Below are 25,336 nucleotides of genomic sequence, written 5' to 3'. Positions count from 1 at the left end.
CATTCCAAGTCATCTCATCTCTATAGAGCTGCTGTCAATGCTGCTGCCTGTCCTGAGTGATTTAACCCCCCTTTTTTTCTTCTGTTTTTAAACAACTAATTGACTGACATTGGTTCAATTATTATTTTAATTCCATTTCGTTCTGTTATTTTTTTTTTTACTCATTTCGCACATTGCACAGTTTCTCTAGAGATAAATCAGATTCAGCCTGAACTGTGTGATGTAGTAAGGAGTTGTAGTTTCCAATAGGCCAATATTCTATGTAGTTTAGTGCATAAAATGTTGTAATTAACTACAATGGCCATAATCCATTGCGCATCTACTTGTCCGGTCAGTGTTTTACGCCTGCTACGGAAGAGAGAGAAGAATGCGCAATGGTGAGGTGATATAGAGAACAGCTGTTGCTTCACAAGGTATGTCTACCTGAACATACATGATCTAAGGGATTGATAGATGGTATTTAGCAGTCATAAAAGAATGCCTGATTTACTTTGAAGAACTACTAAAATAGTGATTTTTGACAGTCAGCATTGACAGCAGCTCTATAGAGATGAGATGATTTTGGAATGAAATAATAAAGTCATCAAATAAACAAATGTAATATAGACAACTGAAATATTTGAATGTAATGGGCAGTCCTACATCATACTTTTATTTATATAAATAAGTATGCCGACCGATGTCAAAAAGCACTAATCACTCAGTACTACCTGTTGAGAACTTCAACTCTCTATTACATTGCACAGTTCAGGCTTGATCTGATTTATCTCTACAGAAACTGCACATCGAGCTCACAGAAAACCCCAGAAATATAACCCATGTTGGTCAATTAGTTTAAAAACCAAAAAAATAACCAACATTTCGGTTAATCTCTCAGCACTACCAGACACACACACACACACACACACACCCCTATGCTGCACATCAGTTCTGGAGTGTGTGGTTGCCTGTACTACACTTACACTTGGCTAAATGATATCCTGATAAGTTGAATTCACCCTATGTGGTGGTGTTAACCCCAGTCAGGACTGTAGTTATTTACACCAGTGTGTCGCCAAATGGTGCGTTTGGGGGGGGGCTTCCTGGGTCAAGCAGTTCATAGAACATTGTTTTATTGATTTGGTGGCTCCTAAATTAATGATTGTGTCACACTCACATCCTCAAAGTTAATGTTCCATTGTATTGTCCAGTAGCTCTGATGAAACGTGGTTAGGCTACCCACGCCTGCCTGGAAGAGAAGTCAGCTTTAAACCCCTGCTTCACGTTGAGTTGTTCCCAGGGGCGTGACTGGCTGCCTCAGAATGTCAAAGCCAAGACTAGGAAGTAGCCTAAACGGAGGCTGGGAGTCTACGGGAGGGCTGCAAAGTTCAGAGGGCGATCTATAACCTTCAGTGCTATCAGATTATCTTGTATTTAACCTGTCGCTGTAAAATGCACTTTAAATAATGTGACTTAAATTAAGTGCTCTCTGTGACTTAATTGAGGGCGCTTTATTGTTTTTATCTCTATTTTATATGGCAATGCCATGTGTAGCTTATGTCCGTTGTAGAGTTGTGGTAGTGAATTGCGTTCGGGGTTCATTGTGCAGTCGGTAGTGAATGGATGTTTCCATTGTGCAACTGTAAATTCTCCACCACTATCAAACGCTGGGGGGAAAATGCAAACATCTCAAATGAGGCCAAGTTAGGGATTACAGACACCACAACCAACTCTTTATTCTCAGTCAAGGAAAGTGTTCAAATCCCTCAATGTATCCGTCGCCCAATGTCCACCTCTGTACCGGACATACAGAGAGACGACAAGGCAGACGATTGTCTGTCAACTGGGTCACGTTTGCTGAATGTTTTGCTGCGGAACACAAAATCAAACGTTTCTTATTGCAGGTAATTATTTCTTAAGTGCAGGGAGTCCCTCTTTGTTTTGTCCATTTTCTTCCTTTTGGTGCCAAAGGAATATGACCCGGTTTACAAACAGCTCTTTGGTTCTGTCCTGGGCTGTAGTCTTCCCCACTGACAGGCCGGGGTCCTTTGCAGCCCTAGCTCATCTTTCAGTGGGGTGAAGAGCTGTCGCTGGGCAGTAAGACACCATGACCCTCACTCTGCTGCCTCTTTAGAGGGGGCTGCCAGACCAGACGCTCTCTGCCTCAGTGTAAGCACTAATGCACGTCTTACACACACACACACCTCTAATGAACTGCTCAGCTGACACAAACACACACGCACATCCTCCCTAATAGCCCAGCACCACACTCACTCACCAACTTCTCAGCGATACAGGGCATAGTGTGCCGCAGACCTGCTTTCCTTTGAAGTTGTGAAGCGGCACAGGGTCCTGAGTACACTGAGAAGATTTAGAGCCACAGATTGCAGATGGCAGCAGAGACAAAATAGGGTTTTGTTTGACTTGAAAAAGCCCAATTCCCAGAAATTCCTCAAGCAGACATGCGAAAAGAGCAGATTCCTCTCCTCACTCCCACTCACTCCTTCTCGCTCCCACTCAGCCCTGGAGAAAATGATGCCGGGAGGGAGGAGTTATGAGGAGAGAGTAGAAGACTGCTCTCTCTTGGAAATGTTGAAGCTTAATAGACAACCTGTATGAATGGATGTGTGAATTTGTGATGGGTGTCGCCTTAGTGTTTTTTACAGGTTTTGACTTCCTGATGAGAGTTCTAGCCTATCTAGCTAGACTGTGTCCCACACTCTGCATCTTTATTTGTTTAGAAAACTATCAATGCTGAATAGCTTTTTCCTGCTTAGCCACAAATGAAACCATACACCTTCTTTCTCACAATTTTGAATGGCCCGATTTAGCCTATAGCAGTGGTTCTCAATCCTGGTCCTGGGGACCCAAAGGGGTGCAAAACATTTTTATTTTTTTTGCCCTCGCACTGCACACCTGATTCAAATCATCAACTCAACAACAGGCATTGATGATTTGAAATTAGGTGTGAAGTGCTAGGGCAAAAACAAAAAACGTGCAGCCCTTTGGGTTCCCCAGGACCAGGATTGAGAACCACTGGCCTATAGTAAATGGATTCACTGCATAAAAGCATAGTGTGTGTTGTCATGGGTTTGGCTGGCTCAAGTCATGTTTCTGAGTCCCATTATTACTGTGGTAGACCACAAACGCACGCTTTGCTCTGCCCATCCCAGCCCTACAGAGCACCTTACAGCCTGTCAGCCAGTGTAGGCAGGACGGCTGTCCCGGGTTTGATGTGTGTGTTAATGTGTGACATTATGCCGTGTGTGTTTGATCCATGGATGCCAGCCAATGTCTGTTTGTTTTGATCTGTACGCCAGTGGTTGTGTTCACTGTGTGCTCGTGCCCGTCTTGAGAAATTGGCTCCAGACAAGTATTCTTCAGGCACATTGCTTACCTAGTGGGTGTTCTCCTCCGTCCGGGCACGGTGAATGGGCACCAACCCCTGGGTGGGTGAGCATTATTCCACCCATGTTAGCATTAGTGTACATACAGCCAAGCGTAAAAACACTGCCTTCAGTTCCACCCGCTTCAGGGGAAACGGGGGAAGGGTCCCAGGCGGTGCGCTCGCTGTGCGGGTTAATGTATCTGCTGAAGTGGAACTGATTAGAATGGGATGGAGGGGTGAAGGGGGCACTACTGCAGATGTCCCCCCAAAATAGGAGTGGGACCAACGGAGCCCTGCTGCACAGTATGGTTGTGGGCGGTATCCAGATTTCCGTACCTTTTTTTACAGTATTACCAGCTGTGCACTCAAGGTGTGCTATTTCCCAAGCTAGCCACCTTTAGCTACCAAGTTAGCAAACCAATTGAATAGTTGGAGAAAATCTTAGATAACTTATATAAGATATTCAGTTGGCAAACAGAAGGGGTCACATTCAGTTTCAGAAATCAGCATTTTCAAAAGAGACCATAAAAAATCTGCATTTTAAAGCATTTCACCTGCGTTTTTATATTGAAAGTCAAGTGTTTTTTGCATCAATAGAGTGATAAGGGGTGGGCAACTACTTGTTCTAAACACAAAATACATTACTGCCACACATTTGACTGAAAATAGTTTATCAGATGACAACAGAACAGCAATGCTATTTTCTTAGCAATCAAATGTATTTATAAAGCCCTTCTTACATCAGCTGATGTCACAAAGTGCTGTACAGAAACCCAGCCTAAAACAGCAAGCAATGCAGATGTAGAAGCACGGTGGCTAGGAAAAACTCCCTAGAAAGGCCAGAACCTAGGAAGAAACCTAGAGAAACCAGGCTTTGAGGGGTGGCCAGTCCTCTTCTGGCTGTGCCGGGTGGACATTATAACAGAACATGGCCAGTATGTTCAAATGTTCATAGATGACCAGCAGGGTCAAATAATAATAATCACAGTGGTTGTTGAGGGTGCAACAGGTCAGCACCTCAGGAGTAAATGTCAGTTGGCTTTTCATAGCCGATCATTCAGAGTATTTCTTCCACTCCTGCTGTCTCTAGAGAGTTGAAAACAGCAGGTCTGGGACAAGGTAGCACATCCGGTGAACAGGTCAGGGTTCCATAGCCGCAGGCAAAACAGTTGAAACTGGAGCAGCAGCACAGCCAGGTGGACTGGGGACAGCAAGGAGTCATCAGGGCAGGTAGTCCTGAGGCATGGTCCTAGGGCTCAGGTCCTCCGAAAGAAACAAAGAGAGAATTAGAGCGAGCATACTTAAATTCACACAGGACACCGGATAAGACAGGAGAAATACTCCAGATATAACAGACTGACCCTAGCCCCCCCGGCACATAAACTACTGCAGCATAAATACTGGAGGCTGAGACAGGAGGGGTCGGGAGACACTGTGGCCCCGTCCGACGATACCCCCGGACAGGGCCAAACAGGCAGGATATAACCCCACCCACTTTGCCAAAGCACAGCCCCCACACCACTAGAGGGATATCTTCAACCACCAACTTACCATCCTGAGACTGTAGCAGCCACACTTTAGTAAATTAGCTAGCTTAGAATGTAAAAGCTTGGTACTTTTTGCAATAACGATGGGTGGCTATCATATTTCTAATGTCTATCATAGAAAAAATGTAGCCAGCTACATTTCCTGATGTTTTGCCCGAAGTTAATCTTGACTAAAGCTGAGAAGAATTTACAATAAGAATAATTTTAGAACTGCATCTAGCAAGATATTTCTTTCTGCGTTTTATTTTCCCCTTTCTGCATGAAAAACTCAGAATCCTGGATTAACTTTACCCGAGATTAGGAGTGAATTTATTACGTTTGCTGTTACGTTTGCTCCATGTGCTCTTTGTGATTGGCTCAATTGAATTGTGTGCTTAAAATCATACCGTTGGTATACTGCCCAAGACTCTCTCACCTCTTTCCTCCTTACCCCTCATCTCTGCCTCCCCACATTACCTCTCCACCTCACCTCTCCCTCCCCTCTGTTCTCCTCTGAACACTCTTGGTCTGCAGGGTGCTAATACTCTCTGATGTGAAACAGGCAGGATTTTGCCGATCAGCGTGGGCATTTTTCATTTAAACCTCATCTGTCTGTTAAAGGGCTGCGAGAGAAAGAAAACGGTCACCTCTCCAGCTCTCTGCAGCTCAGACCTCCTCTCAAAGACTGCTTAGTTTAACCCTGTCTCAGATTGTTCACCCCTTGTTTTTCTTGAATGGCTGGCTGTGGTTTGTTCATAAAGGCGATTCAGCAAATGGATTGCAGCGCGCCACTAATTCTCCACATCTTGAAGTCATCACACCTCAGTCTTATAAAGCGCAGTATTAAAGTTTTTACACCACAGTCTCTCTCCAATCAAAGCTGAACAAACAAACTGGGACGACTCTCCCCCCTCCTTCATTTTTGAAATGTGGCATTAAATGTGATTTTAAAGGAAAGCATACCAGACTGGTGAGGTGTAGGTGTCCTGTTAAATTAGCTGTTGTCTTTTAACTGACACAAAAAGGTCCCAGTATCTCTGATAGATTCTGACCATTGTAGCTGGTGATTGATTTGTTACTTGTCAGATGCATGGAAGAAATATACAAATGAAATCAATGACCATCAAATTGTATTGGTCACATACACATGGTTAGCAGATGTTAATGCGAGTGTAGCGAAATGCTTGTGCTTCAAGTTCCGACAGTGCAGTAATATCTAACAAGTAATCTAACAATTCCACAACAACTACCTAATACACACAAATCTAAAGGGATGGAATAAGCATATGCACATAAATATATGGATGAGCAATGACCGAGCAACATAGGCAAGATGCAGTAGATGATATAGAGTACAGTATATACATATGAGATGAGTAATGTACGATGTGTAAACATTAAAGTGGAATTATTTAAAGTGACTAGTCATCCATTTATTAAAGTGGCCAATGATTCGAGTCTGTATGCAGGCAGCAGCCTCTCTGAGTTAGTGATTGCTGTTTAGCAGTCTAATGGCCTTGAGAGATGCTGTTTTTCAGTCTCTCGGTCCCAGCTTTGACGCACCTGTACTGACCTCTCCTTCTGGATGGTAGTGGAGTGAAAAGGCAGTGACTCATTTACGTTTACATTTAAGTCATTTCGGGTGGTTGTTGTCTGTGATGATCTTTTTGGCCTTCCTGTGACATCGAGTGCTGTCGGTGTCCTGGAGGGCAGGTAGTTTGCCCCCGGTGATGCGTTGTGCAGATCTCACCACCTTCTGGAGAGCCTTGCGGTTGAGGGTGGTGCAATTGCCATACCAGGCGGTGATGCAGCCCGACAGGATGCTCTCGATTGTGCATCTGTAAAAGGTTAAGGCTTTTAGGTGCCAAGCCAAATTTCTTCAGCCTCATGAGGTTGAAGAGGCTCTGTTACGCCACCTTCACCACACTATGTGGGTGGACCATTTCAGTTTGTCCGTGATGTGTACGCCGAGGAACTTAACTTTCCACCTTCTCCACTGATGTCCCGTGGATATGGGGGTGCTCCCTCAGCTGTTTCCTGAAGTCCATGATCATCTCCTTTGTTTTGTTCACGTTGAGTGAGAGGTTGTTTTCCTGACACCACACTCAGAGTGCCCTCACCACCTCCCTGTAGGCTGTCTCGTCGTTGTTGATCAAGCCCACTACTGTTGTCGTCTGGATACTTGATGATTGAGTTGGAGGCGTGCATGGCCACGCAGTCATGGGTGAACAGGGAGTACAGGAGGGGGCTGAGCACGCACCCTTGTGGGGCCCCAGTGTTGCGGATCAGCGGAGTGGAGATGTTGTTTCCTAACTTCACCACCCTGGGGCGGCCCGTCAAAAAGTCCAGGACCCAATTACACAGGGCGGGTTTGAGACCCAGGGCCTCAAGCTTAATGATGCGCTTTTAGGACACTATGGTGTTGAATGCTGGTCAAATCAGGTGGTTTTTATTTGCATTTGTCTTAAATTTGAATATGGATTTTTGTCCTGCTTTTTCAATTTGGTGTAAAAAAAAAATAAACAAATAAAAGTTTATATTAGGCTAAAGTTTATTTTTTTCTTAAGTCTTGGCCCACTGTTTGCTCTCTGAGCTAGGCTAGCTAAGAGCTGTGTATGGTTGAGGTATTGGTAACTCTGCAGTGTTTATCCCTCCTTGCCTGGTAACCTTTGGGAGAAGTGTGTGTGTGTGCACTCCTGTGTGTGAAGGCGAGGTCTTATCTAGGCTTGGCGACTCACTTTGCTCCGTCCCCTTTGACCGGCGCTGAATGCTGCGCCGCCAGCAGCTAATTGACCGTTCAGGCGTACGCTGCTGCTGAGGCGGCCGTGGTGGCTTCTGCATGCTAAATTCTCCCGGCTGTGTGTAGTCTGAACCTTTAAATCTAATCAGTCCCATTAGCGCCACGATCTGTCTTTTTCTCCCTTCCCCTCCGTTGCCTGAGTCGGCTGTCAGGAGCTAGAGGAAGGATTTGCCTGGCCCCTTAGGCACAGATAGGAACAGTTTACCCTCTCCAAATTCTAACTGTAACTGGTGGGAATGCCAAACTGCCCTAAGGTCAGTGTCAGTAGGGGCGAGTCAGGATCCCTCAGAAGGGATAATACTGAGGGATATTGGCAGGTACACAAACACACTGAGTTCTTCTCAACTCTCCTGCTCAGAGCAATGCATTTGAGGCCTCTCATTTCAGGCTTGGCTTCACTAGACTGTCTGCTGTCATATGCAACAAGGCTGAGGTAGACTAACTGTTTCAGTGAAGCTGAACTAGAGAAGTCTCATTCTAACCCGGCTTGAGTCCAGGCAGATCAGTAGGCAGGGCAAATAAATCCTGTCAGTGGAGTATGGCTGAGGCTCGGGTGTTTTAATGGAGCCGTGGCTGAGGAGTGTCTCCCTCTCTCTGACCTGTCTGTGGACCAGAGTGTCTCCCTCTCTCTGACCTGTCTGTGGACCAGAGTGTCTCCCTCTCTCTGACCTGTCTGTGGACCAGAGTGTCTCCCTCTCTCTGACCTGTCTGTGGACCTGAGTGTCTCCCTCTCTCTGACCTGTCTGTGGACCTGAGTGTCTCCCTCTCTCTGACCTGTCTGTGGACCAGAGTGTCTCCCTCTCTCTGACCTGTCTGTGGACCAGAGTGTCTCCCCCAGCCTGCGTGCAGAAACCTGACTGTTTTTTCCTCTCAGGTTGGAGTGTATCTAATAGAGGATGTTCAGCTTCAGTCGTAACAAAGACCAGGGTGAATCATCATGTCGTGGCCCAGCCGACACACTTCAGTTTCTACAACCTTGAGGACTCTCAGGATTTTTGATTACTTCTACTTTTATGTCCCGCCTGGACGCACTTGGCATTCTGCTGTCTCCTGGATGTTTTTTGGCTTCTCGCCCATGGAACTTTAAAAATAAATGGTTGTCAGATGGATGAATGGTCAATCAGAATGCTGGTACTACAGCTGGTCTCTCTTTCTGTAAGTCCTCTGTCCTCTGGAGCTCAGTTGGTAGAGCATGGTGCTTGCAATGCCAGGAACATGGGTTCAATTCCTGGGACCACCCATGTGACCACCTATGACTAAGTCTTTTTGGAAAAAAGCGTCTACTAAATGGCAATTATTGATATTTTTTACATTTACATTTAAGTCGGTGACTGTCGGCCAAATTAATAAAGGGATTAAGTAGTGTCAAGCTCAACCGCTAAACTGACCGTAAATCTTCATTCGAGTTCTCTGACAGCACTGGTCTCTCTCACTAACAGACTATCCCATTACAACCTGGCAACCTGTTCAGGCGCTCCCACTCTGGAAGAGGGAGGATCTCTCCAACTTGAGAACCTGACAGTCAAGGCACTGCGCTGGGTGTGCGACGGTTTGCCTCTCATGCCATTATCTTTTTCTGAGCGTGCACACACACCCTTACGTGCAGGACCTTGACATGAGCATGTGATTTGGACTCTAGGCCTCATTAGTGCTCTCTATTTGTGTGTGCTGTGTTTACTCAGCGCTCAGAGTTCATTCCTCCCAAAGGCCCTAGCCAGCCACAAGAATGCTCCCTGCTGCTCTGGCGACTGGAGAGGAGGGAAGTCCATAGCCCAGGCTCTTGTATGTCAGTCACCCTTTTCTGCATACACGCACATAATTATTCTTGAGTTCCCTGCTCTGGATCGTCCAGTCCTGGGCCGGGTTCACTTGGACAAAAAAGCTCCAACTGAGTGAAAGATGGAGGTGCTATATGAACTTGTCCAATATGTTTTTGTTTTGTTTTGTTTTCATTATCCATTGCAAAATGTTTTGCTACCGGGTGCCCTAATGAACACGACCCAGGCCCCAGTGCCGATTCATTTCAGGCCCAGCTTCACTATGTGACTGACTTCTCACTGCTGTCAGACACAGCAAGGCCAGAGTTGTCATGAAGTGGTTCAACTGTCCCCTTGGAGAACCTCCTCACCTACTCAACCCCTCTTCAGCACTACTACAGTTAACTTCTTGGGGCTATGTGGGACGTTAGCGTGCCACCCGTGGCGCACCCTATCAACAGCAGGTGCATTTCAAGAGCGGCAAATTTGAAACCAAATAAATGTCAAAATTCAAATTTCTCAAACATACAACTAACTTACAGCCTTTGAAAGATAAACATCTCCTTAATCTAACCACGTTGTCCGATTTCAAAAAGGTTTTACGGGGAAAGCATAAAGTTAGGTTATGTTAGGAGAGTACATTGATAATAGCTGTGTGTAATGCATTGTCGATTCAAAGACAGGCGTCACCAAAACCATAAAATCAGCTAAAATTATGCACTAACCTTTTACAATCTCCATCAGATGACACTCCTAGGACATTATGTTAGACAATGCATGCATTTTTAGTTCTATCAAGTTCATATTTATATCTAAAAACAGCGTTTTACTATGGCGTTGATGTTCAGGAAATCGTTTCCCTCCAATACCGGCAGTCAAGTCATGACAACAAAATAATTAATTAATATTAGGAAACATTGGTAAAATATTATATTGTCATTCAAAGAATTATAGATTTACATCTCTTGAACGCAATGGACTTGCCAGATTTAAAATTAACCTTACTGGGAAATCACACTTTGCAATAATCTGAGCACTGCGCCCAGAAAAATACGCATTGCGATACAGACTAACCGCCATGTTGGAGATATCTAAAATCGAAAATACTATGTAAATAATCCATTACCTTTGATTCTCTTCATCAGATGTCACTTCCAAAGAATCCCAGGTCCATAACGAATGTAGTTTTGTTCAAAAAAGCTCATCATTTATGTCCAAAAACCTCCGTGTTGTTAGCACATGATCTAAGCCAGCCGGACTTCACTTCACGAACGGAAAAAATATATTTATGTTCGTTCAAACATGTCAAACGTTGTATCGCATAAATCATTAGGGCCTTTTTTAACCAGAACATGAATAAAATTCAAGGCGGACCATTGGGTTCTCTTTTTAAAACGTTTCGGAATGAGAGTACCCACCATCAACTCGCGCGCAAGGTGTCTAATGGGCCATCACCGTTCCAAGGCTCTTCTTCAGTCAGATCTCAGAGTAGAAGACTCAAAGCACTTTGTAAAGGCTGGGGACATCTTGTGGAAGCAATAGGAAGTGCCAAAACATTCCTCACCCCCTTTGTTTTTCAATGGAAAAGGCTTAAAGTCAATTCAACACATCAGGTATCCACTTCCTGTCAGAATCTGTCTCAGGGTTTTGCCTGCCAAATGAGTTCTGTTATACTCACAGACACCATTCAAACAGTTTTTGAAACTTTAGGGTGTTTTCTATCCATATATAATAAGTATATGCATATTGTAGTTACTGGGTAGGATTAGTAACCAGATTAAATCGGGTACATTTTTTTATCCAGCCGTGAAAATACTGCCCCCTATACCCTAACAGGTTAATGAGGCATGGTCTTGTTAGCCTATTAGTTGAAACACAGTGCAACCTCTCCCCTCAGACATGTATGACACACACAACTTCCTAACGGATACAGTAAAGTCATTGTCATGTATCAGTTATTGTTGGGGTATACAGCTGTTATTACAGCAGAGAGACAGTAATGTGTTGGGGCTGTGGAGTTGGGATGGTAAGGTGTGCGAATGGGCTACACGGCAGGGTGTTAGTCGTTAATAGCTGGCTTTTGCAACAGCAGATAAATAAAATGGGCACAGGTGAATTGTCTGGATGAAGAAAAAAAAATCCCATTGCAAAATAATGCTTTTTAGCCTATTCATTGATGGAAATACAAGTCCATGTAAATTTATTTGAATGGTCATGCTGATCGGTCTATAGGTTCATTTGCATAATTTAATGGAATTAAATTGGCACGTGTTTGTATTAGTTATCACCCGAGCACTTGCGAAGTGCGTGTTGACTCTTAACTTCTATGGGCTAGGTGGGACGTTTGCGTCCCGCCCTAGTCAACAGCCAGTGGAATCGCGTGGCGTGAAATACAAATACCTCAAATGCTATAACTTCAATTTCTCAAACATATGACTATTTTACACCATTTTAAAGACAAGACTCTCGTTAATCTAACCACATTGTCCGATTTCAAAAAGGCTTTACAGCGAAAGCAAAATATTAGATTATATCAGGAGAGTACCCTGCCAAACATAATCACAGCCATTTTCAAAGCAAGCATATGTCACAAAAACCAAAGCTAAATGCAGCACTAACCTTTGATCTTCATCAGATGACACTCCTAGGACATTATGTTATACAATACATGCATGTTTTGTTCAAGTTCATACACTGCTCAAAAAAATAAAGGGAACACTTAAACAACACATCCTAGATCTGAATGAAAGAAATAATCTTATTAAATATTTTTTTCTTTACATAGTAGAATGTGCTGACAACAAAATCACACAAAAATAATCAATGGAAATCCAATTTATCAACCCATGGAGGTCTGGATTTGGAGTCACACTCAAAATTAAAGTGGAAAACCACACTACAGGCTGATCCAACTTTGTAATGTCCTTAAAACAAGTCAAAATGAGGCTCCGTAGTGTGTGTGGCCTCCACGTGCCTGTATGACCTCCCTACAACGCCTGGGCATGCTCCTGATGAGGTGGCGGATGGTCTCCTGAGGGATCTCCTCCCAGACCTGGACTAAAGCATCCGCCAACTCCTGGACAGTCTGGTGCAACGTGGCGTTGGTGGATGGAGCGAGACATGATGTCCCAGATGTGTTCAATTGGATTCAGGTCTGGGTAACGGGCGGGCCAGTCCATAGCATCAATGCCTTCCTCTTGCAGGAACTGCTGACACACTCCAGCCACATGAGGTCTAGCATTGTCTTGCATTAGGAGGAACCCAGGGCCAACCGCACCAGCATATAGTCTCACAAGGGGTCTGAGGATCTCATCTCGGTACCTAATGGCAGTCAGGCTACCTCTGGCGAGCACATGGAGGGCTGTGCGGCCCCCCAAAGAAATGCCACCCCACACCATGACTGACCCACTGCCAAACCGGTCATGCTGGAGGATGTTGCAGGCAGCAGAACGTTCTCCACGGCGTCTCCAGACTCTGTCACGTCGGTCACATGTGCTCAGTGTGAACCTGCTTTCATCTGTGAAGAGCACAGGGCGCCAGTGGCGAATTTGCCAATCTTGGTGTTCTCTGGCAAATGCCAAACGTCCTGCACGGTGTTGGGCTGTAAGCACAACCCCCATCTGTGGACGTCGGGCCCTCATACTACCACCCTCATGGAGTCTGTTTCTGACCGTTTGAGCAGACACATGCACATTTGTGGCCTGCTGGAGGTCATTTTGCAGGGCTCTGGCAGTGCTCCTCCTTGCACAAAGGCGGCGGTAGCTGGGTTGTTGCCCTCCTACGGCCTCCTCCACGTCTCCTGATGTACTGGCCTGTCTCCTGGTAGCGCCTCCATGCTCTGGACACTACGCTGACAGACACAGCAAACCTTCTTGCCACAGCTCGCATTGATGTGCCATCCTGGATGAGCTGCACTACCTGAGCCACTTGTGTGGGTTGTAGACTCCGTCTCATGCTAACACTAGAGTGAAAGCACCGCCAGCATTCAAAAGTGACCAAAACATCAGCCAGGAAGCATAGGAACTGAGTTCTGTGGTCTCCACCTGCAGAACCACTCCTTTATTGGGGGTGTCTTGCTTATTGCCTATAATTTCCACTTTTTGTTGTCTATTCCATTTGCACAACAGCATGTGAAATGTATTGTCAGTGTTGCTTCCTAAGTGGACAGTTTGATTTCACAGAAGTGTGATTGACTTGGAGTTACATTGTTTTGTTTAAGTGTTCCCTTTATTTTTTTGAGCAGTATATTTATATCAAAACCAGCTTTTTACATTAGTATGTGATGTTCAGAACTAGCATACCCACCGCAAACTTCTGGTGAATTTACTAAATTACTCATGATAAATGTTGACAAAATGCATAACAATTATTTTAAGTATTATAGATACAGAACTCCTTTATGCAAACGCTATGTCAGATTTTAAAATAGCTTTTCGGCGAAAGCACATTTTGCAATATTCTGAGTACATAGCTCGGCCATCACAGGCTATCTAATTTGACACCCACCAAGTTTGGGGATCACTAAACTCAGAATTACTATTAGAAAAATTGGATTACCTTTGCTGTTCTTCGTCAGAATGCACTCCCAGGACTTCTACAAATGTTGTTTTGGTTCCAAATAATCCATAGTTATATCCAAATAGCTGCGTTTTGTTCGTGCGTTCAGGTCACTATCCGAAGGGTGACGCGTGAGCGCATTTCGTGACAAAAAAAATTCAAAATATTCCATTGCCGTACTTAGAAGCATGTCAAATGCTGTTTTAAAATCAATTTTTATGCTATTTTTCTCGTAAAATAGCGATAATATTCTAACCGGGCGACGTTGTATTCATTCAAAGGCTGAAAGAAAAAATTGAGAAGTCTCATGAACGCGCATCTCAGTCTCACTGTCCCCAGGCTGACCACTTACAAACTCTGCTGCTGTACTTTGCACAGACAGCAGACACCCCATTCCACTTTCTGGCGGCTTTAGAGAGCCAATGGAAGCCTTAGAAAGTGTGACGTTACAGCACAGATGCTGTATTTTCGATAGAGATGCAACAGAAGGACAACAAATTGTCAGACAGGGCACTGACTGTATGGAATCTTCTCAGGTTTTGGCCTGCCATATGAGTTCTGTTATACTCACAGACACCATTCAAACAGTTTTAGAAACTTTAGTGTTTTCTATCCAAATCTACTAATTATATGGATATTCTCATTTCTGGGCAAGAGCAGTAACCAGTTTAAATCGGGTACTTTTTTTTTTTTATCCGGCCGTGAAAATACTGCCCCCTAGCCCCAACAGGTTTACCTGCAGTCCCCCGCGGTTATATCCACAGGGTGGATGTGTTGAGTAAAGAGAAACCATACCTTAAAAAATACCTAAATGTATAATAATTTAGAAATGTTTATAGGCTACGTTGAGCTTTTTCTTTCATTATTTTAGGCTATCTCGTAAATAAAAATAAAAAGGGAGGGCCAGAAAAGTAATGTTTGGAAAATATTTGGTGAGGTGATAAAAGGATGATAGCAGTGCTGGCTATGTTATGTGTGATGATTGTGAGACACTATACAAATGAAATAGTCACAAGACTACTTCAAATAGTCCTATGGCATGTCAATTGAACTGTAGCCTACTGTATAGATGGGTTAAATGGAAACTGAAATCTGGACAAGCCAGAATAACCTACTGTTTTTCTGATAATACTAGTCCTGTTTGAATCGACATCCCCTGTGTTTTTAGAGAAATGTCAGTTTTACAAGTGTTGCTTGCGGTTTGAGCAAGAAAACAACTGATTCGATAAATTGAACGAAGTCCTGTGCATAGCTTACATGTATTAACTTTGACAATGAATGCTTTTGTTTGTTTTGTGCAAATGAATTGAACATTGCCAAATGCATCATTCACAAATATTGCACCTATTTAACTTCTATGGGCTTCACTATTCAACAGCCAGTGAAATAGCATGGAATAGGAAATACAAAACAGCAAAAATCTCATAATTTCATTTTCTCAAACAATCAACTATTTTACACCATTTTAAAGAAACTTCTCGTTAATCTAACCACATTGTCCTTTTTCAAAAAGGCTTTACGGCGAAAGCATAAAATTAGATTATGTTAGGACATAAACTTCACAAGAAAAACCACACAGCCATTTTCCAAGCAAGGACATGCATCACAAAAACCAAAAGTACAGCTAAAATATTCACTAACCTTTTGATATTCATCAGATGGCACTCATAGGACTTCATGTTACACAATACATGTATGTTTTGCTCTATAAAGTTCATATTTATATCCAAAAACCCCATTTTACATTGGCGCGTGATGTTCAGAAAATGTATTCCCTCCAAAACTTTCGGTGAATGAGCACATCAATTTACAAAAACACTCATCATAAACGTTGATAAAATTACAGCAGTTATTGAAAGAATTATAGATACACTTCTCCTTAATGCAACCGCTGTGTCAGATTTTAAAATAGCTTTACGGAGAAAGTACATTTTTCAATATTCTGAGTACATAGCTCAGCCATCAAAGCAAGCTATACAGTTACCCGCCAAGTTCTGGAGTCAACTAAACTGAGAATTAGTATTATAAATATTCTCTTACCTTTGCTGATCTTCGTCAGAATGCACTCCCAGGACTCCTACTTCCACAAGAAATGTTATTTTTGTTTGAAATACTCCATATTTATGTCCAAATACCTCCGTTTTGTTCGTGCGTTCAGATCACTATCCAAAGGCATAACGCGTGAGCGTAAATCCAGACACAGTCAAATGGTTCCATTACCGTTCGTAGAAACATGTCAAACGTTGTTTACAATCAATCCTTAGGTTTTTTTAAACATAAAACGTCGATAATATTCCAACCGGACAATAGCGTATTCATTACAGAGGAAAAAGGAGAGGCGCACCAAACGTGTCCGCGCAGTAACAACTCACTGGTCCCAGGCAGTCCACTCATTGACTGAGCTCCTATTTTCTGCCCAGTAACAGGAGAAGGATGAAACGCGTTTCTAAAGGCTGTTGACTGCCAATGGAAGCCTTAGGAAGTGCAAGGTGACCCCACAGACACTGTAGTTTTGATATAGGGATTCAAAAGAACTACAATTCTCAGATTTCCCACTTCCTGGTTGGATTTTTCTCAGGTTTTTGCCTGCCATATGAGTTATGTTATACTCACAGACATCATTCAAACAGTTTTAGAAACTACAGAGTGTTTTCTATCCAAATCTACTAATAATATGCAAATATTTGACTCTGGGCACGAGTATTAGGCAGTTTACTCTGGGCACGCTTTTAATCCGAAAATGAAATTACTGGTCCCTATACCTTAAGTTAATGCAACCCTTGCTTTTAATAGATTGCAAAGCAGCATACAACCGGGCTAAACGTTTGGAACAAGTTCACTTTCTCATCCATAGCCTAAAAACGCATATCAAATGCAAGTTTGCTGTTTAGCTCTCATCTGTAGGCTGGGGGCATTTAGGACATCATCTACTGCGGATCGCTAAAATAACCAAATGATTATGATCACACTTCCTCAATTCAAATATTATGGCAACACTATACCAAAGATGGTTTGGTATGGTTTAGAAACTTGGGAACCAAGCTGGAGTTATCAGTGTAGCCTGTCATCGCCTGGACTTGTTGAAATATCTTCACGCCTAGAAAAAAAACTTCCAGGCTTCCGTCAACTGTAAAAAAATATATATATATATATTTTTTTAAGTTAGAATTACAGGTGACAGTTTGGAAAAACTAAATCGAATCGTCCTCTGGAATAATGGGCATTCTGGGGTATTAAATACATAACCAACGTTCTGTGGTAATACTTGGTCCCGTGCAAATAGTGCTATAGCCTTACTTAATTCTGCAGGAGTTATTCGTTATTTCTTGCAGTCAAATTATTCACAAAATGTAGGCAAAAAAAATTATCTTGAGAGAATGCAATGATCAGATATGATCTGTAGGTCTGTCTTCATCATAAAAGCTGATTTTAGTATTTCAACCACACACAATATGCATCTAAGCCCAACTGAAACCTTATTAGAAACACGTTGGGTCATTTTCACAGCTTTTTCTTTGCAACTGGTCAAATTTGTGCAAAATTTTCAAATTACATAATCTTTAGTTTTTTTCCGGCTTTATTGTATTTTCTCCCCAGTCCCTAAATGTCTTTGCTCCGCGAAAGATGACTGAGAACTTTAGACGTTAACTACATTTGAAGCGTTCATTCTCTTTATATATTAAATTATTCTGTTGAGCAAGAGTTTTTATTTAGTCTTCTATGGCAACATATGTCTATAATTTAGATAAACGTAGCTTCTCTTTTGTCAAGTTGACTAACAAATAGCCTACCAAATTGTCTAAATCAGGCAAAACAATATCCTGCACTCCGTCAGAAAATCGTGTTGCAGTCTGACTGTAGCCTGGAGTGCATTTTTCTATATTTGCGGGTTGGGTGTGGGCCTCAGATTTTCACTTTATCACATATAGTCGGGTGGTTGTGGATGGGTTAACAGCTGACCCATGCACCACTAACACGCGCAGCTTACAGAACCTAAGAAGATAATCTATCAGACAGTGCGAGAGCTGCTGCTCCAACTCCTCCAACATATCCTTCGTTGCTGCTGGAGTGCAACGTGCTTTTATAGGCCCAATCATTGCCCAACAATTCTAAGTACAATTGCTTGTTAAAAACAGTTTTGATGGCCATGATTTAAAAAAAAATATATACTATGGTAATTGACGCACGCTTTTCAATTCGCCATTCAAATGCACAGGCAACGATAGGCAGGCTTCAGTGCATCACACAGCACTTTGCAATGAGCATTGCAGTATGCATTTTGAAAACGTACTTAATTGTTTGAAACCTGGATGTTTTATGAGGCATGTCTTACCTTGCTTCAAAGTACCCAATAGTGTAATTTCACCTAAAAATATATATTTAATAAATATAGTACTTAACATAGCATTTGAACCAAACCTTTTTCTAACAATGAGTTAGACATGAGGAATCCAATGAAATGGTTCAAAGTCACCTTTGGACCCCCCGCACCCCTTGCCAATCCCTTCCCAACAACGAGTATATATGATCAGTTCTCTGTCAGACAAGTAGTATAGAGCTGCGACTCGGACTATTGCTTCATCCTATGTAACATATTCTCAGTAAAAAAAAAAAAAAATCCTGTTAAGAGAAATTAGTAATTGATATCGTTAGGTTTATTTTTGCGTCATACATCATTATATTACCAGGTTCTGACCACTAGATGGAGTTGTTCCTGCTATTAGGTGAACACTGAAATGTATTCTCAGTGAATATTATTTATTTTCTCTGGTAAGAGAAATTAGTAATTGAAGTTGTTAGGTGTATGTCCCATCCTACATCCTGGTATTACAAGGTCCTGACCTCTGACAAATATCATTCTGAGCACCGTGGGTGGACGCCCTAATTGGCTTAGGCACCCAATGCACATGGGTCCGGTAAATGTAAAAATGTTAGGTACATTTAAAATGCTGCCAGTCAAATGTCAGGCGCCACATTTTCCCAGTGGAAACCCAGGTACATTTTTAGGAATTGCCTTGGTAGCGCTATGCACTGAACAAGGGGAGCAGAAACACACACACACACACACACAGTCTTGGCATAGCTTCCAAGCAGACTGCAGTTCTTCAGTCCTAGATTAGCATGTGGGCCACACTCCAGCAGCAGAGAGTAGAGGCAGGGGTAGATTAAGCTAGCATCTCCAGCAGCAGGGATTGTGTGTCGGGATGTGTGGGCTGTGTGTGTGTCGGGCTGTGTGGGCTGTGTGTGTGTCGGGCTGTGTGGGCTGTGTGTGTGTCGGGCTGTGTGGGCTGTGTGTGTGTGTGTCGGGCTGTGTGGGCTGTGTGTGTGTGTGTCGGGCTGTGTGTGTGTCTCGGGCTGTGTGTGTGTGTGTGTCTCGGGCTGTGTGTGTGTGTGTGTCTCGGGCTGTGTGTGTGTGTGTGTCTCGGGCTGTGTGTGTGTGTGTGTGTGTGTCTCGGGCTGTGTGGGGTGTGTGTGTGTGTCTCGGGCTGTGTGGGGTGTGTGTGTGTGTCTCGGGCTGTGTGGGGTGTGTGTGTGTGTCTCGGGCTGTGTGGGGTGTGTGTGTGTGTCTCGGGCTGTGTGGGGTGTGTGTGTGTGTCTCGGGCTGTGTGTGTGTGTGTGTGTGTCTCGGGCTGTGTGTGTGTGTGTGTGTGTGTGTCTCGGGCTGTGTGTGTGTGTGTGTGTGTCTCGGGCTGTGTGGGGTGTGTGTGTGTGTCTCGGGCTGTGTGGGGTGTGTGTGTCGGGCTGTGTGGGCTGTGTGTGTGTGTGTCTCGGGCTGTGTGTGTGTGTGTCTCGGGCTGTGTGGGCTGTGTGTGTGTCGGGCTGTGTGGGCTGTGTGTGTGTGTGTGTCTCGGGCTGTGTGGGCTGTGTGTGTGTGTGTGTCTCGGGCTGTGTGGGCTGTGCAGGCTGTGTGTGTGTGTGTGTGTGTGTCTCGGGCTGTGTGGGCTGTGTGTGTGTGTGTGTCTCGGGCTGTGTGGGCTGTGTGGGCTGTGTGTGTGTGTCTCGGGCTGTGTGGGTGTGTGTCTCGGGCTGTGTGGGCTGTGTGGGTGTGTGTCTCGGGCTGTGTGGGCTGTGTGGGTGTGTGTCTCGGGCTGTGTGGGCTGTGTGGGTGTGTGTCTCGGGCTGTGTGGGCTGTGTGGGTGTTTGTCTCGGGCTGTGTGGGCTGTGTGGGTGTGTGTCTCGGGCTGTGTGGGCTGTGTGTCTCGGGCTGTGTGGGTGTGTCTCGGGCTGTGTGGGCTGTGTGGGTGTGTGTCTCGGGCTGTGTGGGTGTGTGGGCTGTGTGGGCTGTGTGGGCTGTGTGTGTCTCGGGCTGTGTGGGCTGTGTGTGTGTGTCTCGGGCTGTGTGTGTGTGTGTGTCTCGGGCTGTGTGTGTGTGTGTGTCTCGGGCTGTGTGTGTGTGTGTGTGTGTGTGTGTGTGTGTGTCTCGGGCTGTGTGGGCTGTGTGTGTGTGTGTGTGTGTAACAGTGTAGGTTCCGTCCCTCTCTTCGCCCCAACCCGGGCTCGAACCAGGGACCCTTGCACACATCAACAACTGACACCCACCGAAGCATCGTTACCCATCGCGCCACGAGCCACGGCCCTTGCAACACAAGGGGAAACCCTACTTCAAGTCTCAGAGAGAGTGACGTCACCGATTGAAACGCTATTAGCGCGCACCACCGCTAACTAACTAGCCATTTCACATCGGTTACATGTGTGTGTCTCGGGCTGTGTGGGCTGTGTGTGTGTGTCTCGGGCTGTGTGGGGCTGTGTGTGTGTGTGTGTCTCGGGCTGTGTGGGCTGTGTGTGTGTGTGTGTCTCGGGCTGTGTGTGTGTCTCGGGCTGTGTGGGCTGTGTGTGTGTGTCTCGGTGTCTCGGGCTGTGTGGGCTGTGTGTGTGTGTCTCGGGCTGTGTGTGTGTGTGTGTGTGTCTCGGGCTGTGTGGGCTGTGTGTGTCTCGGGCTGTGTGGGCTGTGTGTGTGTGTGTGTGTCTCGGGGTGTGTGTGTGTGTCGGGCTGTGTGTGTGTCTCGGGGTGTGTGTGTGTGTCGGGCTGTGTGTGTGTCTCGGGCTGTGTGTGTGTGTGTCTCGGGCTGTGTGTGTGTGTGTCTCGGGCTGTGTGTGTGTGTGTCTCGGGCTGTGTGTGTGTGTGTGTGTGTGTGTGTGTGTGTCTCGGGCTGTGTGTGTGTGTGTGTGTCTCGGGCTGTGTGTGTGTGTGTGTGTCTCGGGGTGTGTGTGTGTGTGTGTCTCGGGCTGTGTGTGTGTGTGTGTCTCGGGCTGTGTGTGTGTGTGTGTCTCGGGCTGTGTGTGTGTGTGTGTGTGTCTCGGGCTGTGTGTGTGTGTGTGTGTGTCTCGGGCTGTGTGTGTGTGTGTCTCGGGCTGTGTGTGTGTGTGTCTCGGGCTGTGTGTGTGTGTGTCTCGGGCTGTGTGTGTGTGTGTGTGTCTCGGGCTGTGTGTGTGTGTGTGTCTCGGGCTGTGTGTGTGTGTGTGTCTCGGGCTGTGTGTGTGTGTGTGTCTCGGGCTGTGTGTGTGTGTGTGTGTCGGGCTGTGTGGGCTGTGTGTGTGTGTGTGTGTCGGGCTGTGTGTGTGTGTGTGTCGGGCTGTGTGGGCTGTGTGTGTGTGTGTGTCGGGCTGTGTGGGCTGTGTGTGTGTGTGTGTCGGGCTGTGTGGGCTGTGTGTGTGTGTGTGTCGGGCTGTGTGTGTGTGTGTGTGTGTGTGTGTCGGGCTGTGTGTGTGTGTGTGTGTCGGGCTGTGTGTGTGTCGGGCTGTGTGTGTGTCGGGGCTGTGTGTGTGTGTGTGTCGGGCTGTGTGTGTGTGTGTGTGTGTCGGGCTGTGTGTGTGTGTGTGTGTCGGGCTGTGTGTGTGTGTGTGTGTCGGGCTGTGTGTGTGTCGGGCTGTGTGTGTGTGTGTGTGTCGGGCTGTGTGTGTGTGTGTGTGTCGGGCTGTGTGTGTGTGTGTGTGTCGGGCTGTGTGTGTGTGTGTCGGGCTGTGTGTGTGTGTCGGGCTGTGTGTGTGTGTGGGTCGGGCTGTGTGGGCTGTGTGTGTGTGGGTCGGGCTGTGTGGGCTGTGTGTGTGTGTGTGTGTGTGTGTGTGTGTGTGTGTGTCGGGCTGTGTGTGTGTGTGTGTGTGTGTGGGTCGGGCTGTGTGTGTGTGTGTGTGTGTGTCGGGCTGTGTGTGTGTGTGTGTGTGTGCTTCGGGCTGTGTGTGTGTGTGTGTCGGGCTGTGTGTGTGTGTCGGGCTGTGTGTGTGGTGTGTGTGTGTGTGTGTGTGTGTCGGGCTGTGTGTGTGTGTGTGTGTGTGTGTGTCGGGCTGTGTGTGTGTGTGTGTGTGTGTGTGTCGGGCTGTGTGTGTGTGTGTGTGTGTGTGTCGGGCTGTGTGTGTGTGTGTGTGTGTGTCGGGCTGTGTGTGTGTGTGTGTGTGTGTGTGTCGGGCTGTGTGTGTGTGTGTGTGTGTGTTGTGTGTGTGTGTCGGGCTGTGTGTGTGTGTGTGTGTGTGTGTGTCGGGCTGTGTGTGTGTGTGTGTGTGTGTGTGTCGGGCTGTGTGTGTGTGTGTGTGTGTGTGTGTGTGTCGGGCTGTGTGTGTGTGTGTGTGTGGTGTGTGTCGGGCTGTGTGTGTGTGTGTGTGTGTGTGTGTGTGTGTGGTCGGGCTGTGTGTGTGTGTGTGTGTGTGTGTGTGTCGGGCTGTGTGTGTGTGTGTGTGTGTGTGTGTCGGGCTGTGTGTGTGTGTGTGTGTCGGGCTGTGTGTGTGTGTGTGTGGGGCTGTGTGTGTGTGTGTCGGGCTGTGTGTGTCGGGCTGTGTGTGTCGGGGTGTGTGTGTGTGTCGGGCTGTGTGTGTGTGTGTGTGTGTGTGTCGGGCTGTGTGTGTGTCGGGCTGTGTGTGTGTGTGTGTGTGTGTGTCGGGCTGTGTGTGTGTGTGTGTGTGTCGGGCTGTGTGTGTGTGTCGGGCTGTGTGTGTGTGTGTCGGGCTGCGTGTGTGTGTCTCGGGCTGCGTGTGTGTGTCTCGGGCTGCGTGTGTGTGTCTCGGGCTGCGTGTGTGTCTCGGGCTGCGTGTGTGTGTCTCGGGCTGCGTGTGTGTGTCTCGGGCTGCGTGTGTGTGTGTGGGCTGTGTGTGTGTGTCTCGGGCTGTGTGGGCTGTGTGTGTGTGTGTCTCGGGCTGTGTGGGCTGTGTGTGTGTGTGTGTGTGTGTGTGTCTCGGGCTGTGTGGGCTGTGTGTGTGTGTGTGTGTGTGTGTGTCTCGGGCTGTGTGTGTGTGTGTCTCGGGCTGTGTGTGTCTCGGGCTGTGTGTGTGTGTGTGTGTGTGTGTCTCGGGCTGTGTGTGTGTGTGTCTCGGGCTGTGTGTGTGTCTCGGGCTGTGTGTGTCTCGGGCTGTGTGTGTGTGTGTGTGTGTGTGTGTGTGTCTTGGGCTGTGTGTGTGTGTCTCGGGCTGTTTGTTTGTGTGTGTGTGTGTGTCTCGGGCTGTTTGTGTGTGTGTGTGTGTGTGTCTCGGGCTGTGTGTGTGTGTGTGTGTGTGTGTCTCGGGCTGTGTGTGTGTGTGTGTGTCTCGGGCTGTGTGTGTGTGTGTGTGTGTGTCTCGGGCTGTGTGTGTGTGTGTGTGTGTCTCGGGCTGTGTGTGTGTGTGTCTCGGGGTGTATGTGTGTGTGTGTCTCGGGGTGTATGTGTGTGTGTGTCTCGGGGTGTATGTGTGTGTCTTGGGGTGTGTGTGTGTGTCTTGGGGTGTGGGTGTCTTGGGGTGTGGGTGTGTGTGTGTGTCTTGGGGTGTGTGTGTGTGTCTTGGGGTGTGTGTGTGTGTCTTGGGGTGTGTGTGTCTTGGGGTGTGGGTGTGTGTGTGTGTCTTGGGGTGTGTGTGTGTGTGTGTCTTGGGGTGTGTGTGTGTCTTGGGGTGTGTGTGTGTCTTGGGGTGTGTGTGTGTGTGTGTGTGTGTCTTGGGCTGTGTGTGTGTGTGTGTGTGTGTGTGTGTGTGTGTCTTGGGCTGTGTGTGTGTGTGTGTGTGTGTGTGTCTTGGGCTGTGTGTGTGTGTGTGTGTGTGTGTCGGGCTGTGTGTGTGTGTGTCTCGGGCTGTGTGTGTGTGTGTGACTGTCGGGCTGTGTAGGTTGTGCAAAGGCATGATTGTCATCCGTTCTGTTCCTGGACTATATTTGGACAATTGGTAACTTGACTGCCAGGCTAACACTGTCAGACAGGCTGATAGTAAACTGGTCTAAGCCTTTATCTCACTCTGACTGCCGTTTTGACGATCTGTGAATTGGATACTATTCTGTTCTGTGGGACTTTCTCTTCATTTTAATGTTGACAGCAACAATTCGATTTTGACACTGCAGTCTTTATTTTTTTGCTAAACAATGCATCTGCTAGGTTGGACTATGACAGGTATAGAAGGTGTTTGTAGTGAAGAAATGGTTTTGATGGTAATTTGTTCATTTGTATGAGTGTTTTCCTTTTGGGGACAGTTTCTTGTCAAACAAGCACAACAGACAAATCATGACTGAAAGTTACTGAGAGAACAGGTGTAGAAACCACGCCTTCTAAACTACATTTTTTTTCTCCCATTAGACCTGGTGTCGCTGTTCGACCTGGAGAATGACCTCCCAGACGAGCTGATCCCCAATGGGGACCTGGGTGGCCTGATGGGCATGCCCTCCAATGGTGCCCCTGGCGGGGGAGGAGGAATGCCTGGAGGAGGTCCCCGGGGCCTGGGCTCCATGGTCCCTGACGCTGCCGCCAAACACAAGCAGCTGTCTGAGCTCCTGAGAGCGGGCGGTGCTGGGTCCGGTGGCATGGGCCCCATGATGGGGAAAGTCCCCATGGGCCAGGGCTCGCCCAACCAAGCCCAGAAAGGAAACCCCGCCAGCGGACAACAAGGCAACGGCTCCATGGCGGGCTTCAACCAGGCTATGATGAACAGCCATGGACATGGGATGCCGGGCCAGGTGATGAACGGGGCCCTGGGGCCGGCAGGACGGGGCAGGCTGGGGCTGCAGCAGTACCAAGTCCAGGCCATGCAGGGTGCTGGGGGGGGCGTGGGGCCGGGAGGCAGCAGTGTGCTGGCTGAGACTCTGGCTCAGGGAGGAGGGCAGATGGGAGCTCACAACGCCATGAATGCCCAGCAGGCTAGCAACATGAATAAGGTGAGTGTTGGTGCATGTACTGTCTGTTTACTGTCTGGCTTCACTCGGGGCCTAGGGTTTTGACTAGTCTGGTCAGGAAAACACATTGCCATGGCCTATGATTTGTGATTGTAAAATACATTTGTAAATACATTGGTCATTTTATATATACAGTACCAGTCAAGTTTGGGCATATTTACTCATTCAAAGGTTTTTCTTTATTTATACTATTTTCTACATTGTAGAATAATA

The 25,336-nt window shown here is 46.4% G+C and overlaps 1 protein-coding gene across 2 annotated transcripts in view; it reads left to right on the top strand.

Moving 5' to 3' along the window:
• The window catches only part of LOC115171774 (CREB-binding protein), an 85,783-nt gene that overhangs the window by 7,469 nt on the left and 52,978 nt on the right, over positions 1–25,336 (top strand). For both annotated transcript variants that reach the window (XM_029728899.1, XM_029728898.1), the window contains exon 2: positions 24,531–25,105. In XM_029728899.1, coding sequence (XP_029584759.1) covers positions 24,531–25,105 — 575 coding nt within the window. The remainder of the gene's footprint in view (positions 1–24,530; positions 25,106–25,336) is intronic.

This window comes from Salmo trutta, chromosome 32 (assembly GCF_901001165.1).
Source record: "Salmo trutta chromosome 32, fSalTru1.1, whole genome shotgun sequence".
NCBI lineage: Eukaryota > Metazoa > Chordata > Actinopteri > Salmoniformes > Salmonidae > Salmo > Salmo trutta.
The sequence above is the reverse complement of the archived record's forward strand: the minus strand, read 5'-3'. Positions and strand labels throughout refer to the sequence as shown.